The following is a 6,238-nucleotide window of genomic DNA, read 5'->3' on the forward strand; positions in this document are numbered from 1 at the left end:
CTGTCCGGGATATATGATACGACCATTGTAAGAGAGATGGAACTTGGTATTGCAGTATTTTGATCGATTCTGTCTTTGTGCATCTTGACCTTGTACTTTCTGACTCCGTACCAGATGCCAAATTTATCCAGTGGTTTAGTGCAATGTAGAATAGTGCAGTATCTTTGTAAATATAGATTAATATCATGGTCGGATATTCTGCCGGTCCAGAATTTGACTACCAAAGTGATGACATCAGTTTGTATGGATGATTCAATAGTCCAGTCTCCATTTTTCCTCAGCATGTTTGGCTGCTTGAATTTCCAAGAAGCGCCTTAAAGGAGCCTCCTGGAAGAAACACAGTTCAAAGTCTCTTCTATTTGGTAGAGCAATGAAAGAATAAATGTCTGTGGCATTGATCCAGCAAGAATCAAACAAAAGGCTCTGACCGACATAGTCTCTGGTGGGAAGTTCGCCCTCACCTGTGTACTTCAGCCGCACCCAGTTCTGGCCAAACTTGTCAGAGTACTCGGGCGTGTTGCTGAGGGGAGCCATTGGGCTCTCTGCCCTCGCGGGCACTGACGGGTTCGGATGACTCAATCAATTTCCTCCCTTGCCGCGACCACTCATTTCGTCAGAGTCTAGTTTGAACCGAAGCAAAAACTGAAACCACCGGTTTTTCCGCGGCCACTCATTTTTCAGATGCTCTCTAAAGTCGGGACAAAGAGAAGTGTATTCAGTCTTTTCCTGTCCCTCTCTGTGCTTCCACAGCTCCAGCAGACCACTGCGTAGAAGATGACAGATGCTGCCAGCAGTGTCATGAAAAGTCCTTTGCAGTGTCCTGCACACTCCAAAGGACCTCAGCCTCCTCAGCAGGTGGAGCGGCTTTGGCCCTTCTTGTACGCCTTCTAGGTGTCTACATTCTTGATGTGCAAAAAATGATGTACTAAAAATATTCTGTGAGAGCACAGCACTCTATTATAGAGGTGTTGACACAAAACTATTTTTTCGCAAATTGTTTGGTAAGTTGGGACAGTAGGTTTGGTCATTTGGGACACAGGCCTGTGAATGTAGGATATTGCATTGAGCTGCAACTACATAAAAAAGACATTCATGGATTTCTTAAATAAGGCCTATGTTATGTTTATGGTCATGTATGATCTCATGATATGGTTACATTAAATATAGTTATTTCAACAAACAGCAGAGTTAGTACAACATAAAGCCAGCAGCCTGTTGGCCTCAGGGCAGGGAAGCAAGCATGTTTTTTTTTTTTTGTTTTTTGTTTTTTTGAAAGACATTTTATTAATATTTTGTAAAATGAAAAATGAAATCATGTTTTCATAAATTCAACAGGCCAAGAAACAACAGCTTGATTCTCAATCAATGGCACATACATTTGTGTGATTTTGGTATGGTGCATAGAGTGCTACACCTGCATACATTGGGTTTCCTACTTCATAGACTTCTTTCACTACATCACTAGGCCTTAATATGTTTCTGCTTTACTGCACTAAAATGTCCTTCCTTGTTATTGATTTGAAATCATTGAGATAACACAGTCTGACCAATTTATCAACCCCACTACACAAGTTGAGTGTGTGCAACATTAACCTCTGACTTGATGTGCTGAAAGGTACATAGAATACATGTACCTTTCAGCACATCAAGTCAGAGGTTAATATTGTAGACATTTTTTCATGAGAGTAAGAAAACACTCATGAACAGTACCTCAAGTACTTGAATTAATGTATTTGATTTCTCTATATCACAACTAATTGTCTAAACTAACAGCTTTTGTACTTTGGAGAAACAAAATGTCAGTTGTGGCCGATCTGCTCAAACCCCGAAATATTTGCCTGAGTGGATCCTGACCTTTGACCTTCTCTAAAGGGTCACAGGTCAGGATCGGCTATTTGTTTGAAGTAAAATGGCAGACATGCACACCAGAACACCAACTGTGAAATAACTTCAAGTACATTTTTGATTTTCTACCTGAAAATCTTTTTAACAAAGCCCTTGAACCAATGCTGGTTGGTCAGCAGTCTCTTCTTTAGTAAGTTTCTCATAAACTAAATAGTATAAGGTGTCTTGCTGCCACCAATGATCAGAACACTGTGCTTCATTTTAAGCCTTTAAATTTGAAACTCTGGGTTAGGTAACATGTGACCGGTAAGCTACCAAGGTGTTACAAAAACCAACACCAACACTGAATGCTTCTCAGAACTAATGCTGTCAGCCACTTTACCACAACTTCTGGAAAACATGTAAATTCAATTTCAGTTTGTTTAGTCTCCTAAATTAGACCATCTTCAAAAAGGTCAAGAATGTCACAACAGGAAGGTGGGACTGGAGTCTGCAGGAAATCCTGTATGTTGTTTAAAAATGGGCTCCTTAGCCTCACTGCTGGTTAGCTAGTGCTTATAATCTCAAGAGATGAATAAAATGTTGTTTTATTGGGTATCTTACTATCTACTCAAGCTTTTTATTGTAAAGTCTTTTACATCACATTCTCCTCTGTTTTGAGCAAAAGTGAACAGAAGTTGGATAGAAATTCAACAGTGGGGTTGTTTTTGTGTTCAGATATTTAAATACAAACTCTAACGACTGTACTCACAAACTCCAACAGCCTCTGCTCCTGTCTGAAAGGCTCTCAGATAGATTACTAACTGCACAACTAAAGCTTCTCACTCCACCAACAACTTGCACCTGGACAGCCACCTGAATGGCTGTCGTTACAAAAGACAATGGGACTGCAATGGGCTGACAATGCGACAACAATGGGACAGCAATGAGATGACAATGGGACAAGCCTCCTCATCGTTAACAGACTCTTCAAGAGACAGAATCCCAGTCGGACCAACAGTCTCCCCCTCCACCCTGAAGCATCGTGGTACTCTGCTGTGTCTGGTGTTCACAGACATTTTGAGCACCTCACTGGAGACATGTCCTCCACCATCATCCTATATCATTGTTATTATTATCATGAAAAATAAGGATAAAAAAAATGTACATATAAAAGAATGAATGATTGTTCTAAAATTAACATGCAAAAACAACAAGCACAATCTGTAATATCAAAGTATTTTGCCACATGTCGTCATTACAGCCTGGTGACAGCTGTTCCTGACTAATAAATGCACCTCTGCTCTGAACATGAACACTGTACTTTGTAGTGTTTCAGGAGGAAAACTGTCTCACTTATACTCTCATATCAATGTCACATTTTCTCCATCAGCTTTGTTTGATACCCTGAAATGAAGACAAGAAGAAATACTTTGTTTATGTTTGTTTATTCATCATGTAAACCTTCAGTTTGTTTCTCACATCCCATCTGCAAAGTCTGCAAAATGACTGTTGTTGAGTGATTTTCACGTACAGATTCATTTCAATCCACAGAATCAGTGTTTGAGCAGAATACAGCAAATACTGAATATTCACCAAACATGTGGAGCACAGAAATGTTCACAGTTCTGTGCAGAGAAATATCAGTTCATGTAAACAAACATCATCATGTGCAGTGACAGCCTCCATGGTTAAACAGACACAGGAAGGAGCGCCACCTAAAGAAACTCAAAACATTTGCAGTCCAACTAATGAGAAGATTTTAAAGTACCACCCATGTTTATAAACAAGTGACGTCCGCTGAGAAACTGCTGGGTGTACAGAACTCAGCTGTGTCTCCTACAGAATCATATGGTTGAAGCCAAAGTCCAGCGTAGAGAGGCTGAGTGAATGTGGTCTGGACTCTGTGGAGGAGAGTCATGGTTTCAGAGACGCTGTAGAAGGACAGAATACCTGCACTGTGATCCAGGTACACTCCTACTCTGGAGGACTGAGGACCTGAGACAGGAGTGCTGACATTTTTGTGCCAAAACCTTGAAAAACCACCATTGCTGTGGTTAAAATGCAATGCCCAAGATTTGTCATTGAGTCCAAATCCACATTCTTCCATAATCCTCCGTCTGCCAATACTCTCGTATGCAACTGCAATCCAAACTCCCCTCCCTCTCCACTCCACCTCCCAGTAACAACGTCTGGGAAGACACTCTTTACTCAGGACCTGAAACCATGGATAGAATCTGACTGCGTTATTAGAATAATGCTGAAATATTCCCCCTACTGTTGCTTTTCTGTCCCCCTCGGATAATATCAACTTTCCGTTTGCTGTGTTTGGATCCATTATGACGTCACATGAATATTTTAAGAATCCAGCTCTGGTCTTGGGCTCAGGTTGTGACAGGAGAACATCCACATCAGTCACTGTCTGTGAGATGTTTGTCCATTCCTCACACTCATAGTCTTCTAGTTTTTCTGCTAAATCTGACACAACCTCTGTCACATCCTCAAAGTACCGCCGAGGACAAATAACAATGCTGGAAAGGTCTGTAGATTCACTGAGTGGTGACAGTGAGGAGTAGTTGTGTAGAAACTGGGTGTGATCCTCTGTGTGTGAGAGCTTCATCAGCTCAGCGTCTTTCCTCTTCAGCTCAGTGATCTCCTGCTCCAGCTTCTCCTGAAGCTCTTTGACTCGACTCACTTCAGTTTCCTGCTGGGATCTGACCTGCTGCTTCACATCAGAGCGTCTTTTCTCCATCAGACGGATCAGGTCAGTGAAGATCTCCTCACTGTCCTCCACTACTGTATTAGCAGAACTATTGATAGCCTCCACTTCCTGTTGAAGCAGCTTCACATATTTCTCTCTGTCCTGGATTCTCTGCTGGATGTTTTGTCGACTCACCTCCAGCTCTCTCTGCCTCTCAGTCCTCTCTGCTGCAGCTGCGACTGTGTTGTGGTCTAGGCATAACATCTTTGTCACCTCATCACAAGAGCAGATGTTCTCCTGGAGCTTGTTGGAGGGGTCCACCAGCTTGTGCTTTTCAAAGGCAGGAGACTGTTGAGTGTTGCTCACAGTAAGAGGCCAAACAGATGAGACAGGACTTGAGAGCTTTCAGTTTTCTCCCAGTGCAGACATCACAGGCCACATCTTCAGGTCCAGCATAGCAGTGATCAGCAGGAGCAGCTTGGAGTCCAGTCTTCTTCAGTTCCTCCACTAAAACTGCTAACATGGTGTTTTTCAGCAGGACAGGCCTCGGTGTGAAGGTCTGCCTGCACTGAGGGCAGCTGTGGACTTTCTTCACGTCCTCTTCATCCCAGTGGATTTTAATACAGTACATGCAGTAGCTGTGTCCACAGGGAACAGTCAACGGATCCTTCAGTAGATCCAGACAGATGGGACAAGAGAAGGTTTCTCTGTCCAGCTGAACTCCTCTCTGCGCCATTTCACCTCTTGCAGCGACTGCCTGAGTTTCTCTGCACAGAAACACATCTGTGGTCTGACTTATAACAGAAGTCTGTCCCTTTTGTTCCTGTTCATTTGCTAATCTTCATGAATAGCGCTCGTCAGCTTCTGCCCTATCACATGTTGTTTACACCCATCTGCGCAGTTGCACATTTGTGATGGAGGAGGGAACAGGGTGCTGTTTGAAAGCGGGAGAAGAGGGAGGAGGGGTTATCAGGCTGTCTGCATTCAAACAGGAAGACAGGTTTCTCTTAAAGCGGCAGTGCAAGTTTCACCATGTGTTTCTTCCTGCAGTGAGGATTTGAACAAAAATAATCCAAAATGTCTATATGTAGAATATCTATATGTATATATTGGAGTTATTTGAATTAGCTCACAGCTGAAGCCGACATTGTAAAACCAGTCTCATTATCAGAGGAGTTTTTTTACATTCTCACTGAGAGGGCAGCTTCTTCTCATAAATACATACACTGTCTGTTTTTCAAAGGGCTACATATATAAAGACCTTTTTAAAACTGTTGTAACAAAGTGCTTTACAGAAGAAAGAAAGGAGAAAGAATGGATTGTAAAGACAAAGAGTCAAACACATGACAAGGACAAAATGTGTATGAAAAGAATTTTCTTTTCCTAACCTTAAAGTTGCCATGCTCAGATACTGTGGAATACGGGAACATAAAAAGTAAAATTCTAAAAACCACAATGCCTTATTGTCCATTAATGTGTCAGGCTTCCATGGTTTTTGTTACTGGTGCAAACAACAAACTGAACTGTTAAACAAGCTGGTAACGGGCCAACCATAGTGCACTAAAACCACCAATGCAGTCAAAACACTAGATTAAAAAAGCACTTTCATCACTGTCTGATTGTAAAATAATGTCAGATTTGAAGTTGGGATGACCTAATAAAATATGTAATATTGTGCCTGGTGAAGCCACCTGTGACTTTGCTCCATTGCCA

The 6,238-nt window shown here is 41.9% G+C and overlaps 2 protein-coding genes across 2 annotated transcripts; both read right to left on the bottom strand.

The window, feature by feature from the left end:
- Nucleotides 1–3,262: 3,262 nt before the first annotated feature.
- LOC125902107 (tripartite motif-containing protein 16-like) lies at nt 3,263–4,789 on the bottom strand. The gene has a single exon (XM_049598245.1). The coding sequence runs from the start codon at nt 4,787–4,789 to the stop codon at nt 3,605–3,607; it is 1,185 nt and encodes a 394-aa protein (XP_049454202.1). The 3' UTR covers nt 3,263–3,604.
- A 70-nt stretch (nt 4,790–4,859) lies between these two features.
- Nucleotides 4,860–5,519, bottom strand: LOC125902108 (E3 ubiquitin/ISG15 ligase TRIM25-like). The gene has a single exon (XM_049598246.1). It carries the CDS (start codon nt 5,259–5,261, stop codon nt 4,860–4,862), a length of 402 nt encoding a protein of 133 aa, XP_049454203.1. The 5' UTR covers nt 5,262–5,519.
- Between the last annotated feature and the right edge of the window lie 719 nt (nt 5,520–6,238).

The sequence above is a fragment of the Epinephelus fuscoguttatus genome, linkage group LG15, assembly GCF_011397635.1.
Source record: "Epinephelus fuscoguttatus linkage group LG15, E.fuscoguttatus.final_Chr_v1".
NCBI lineage: Eukaryota > Metazoa > Chordata > Actinopteri > Perciformes > Serranidae > Epinephelus > Epinephelus fuscoguttatus.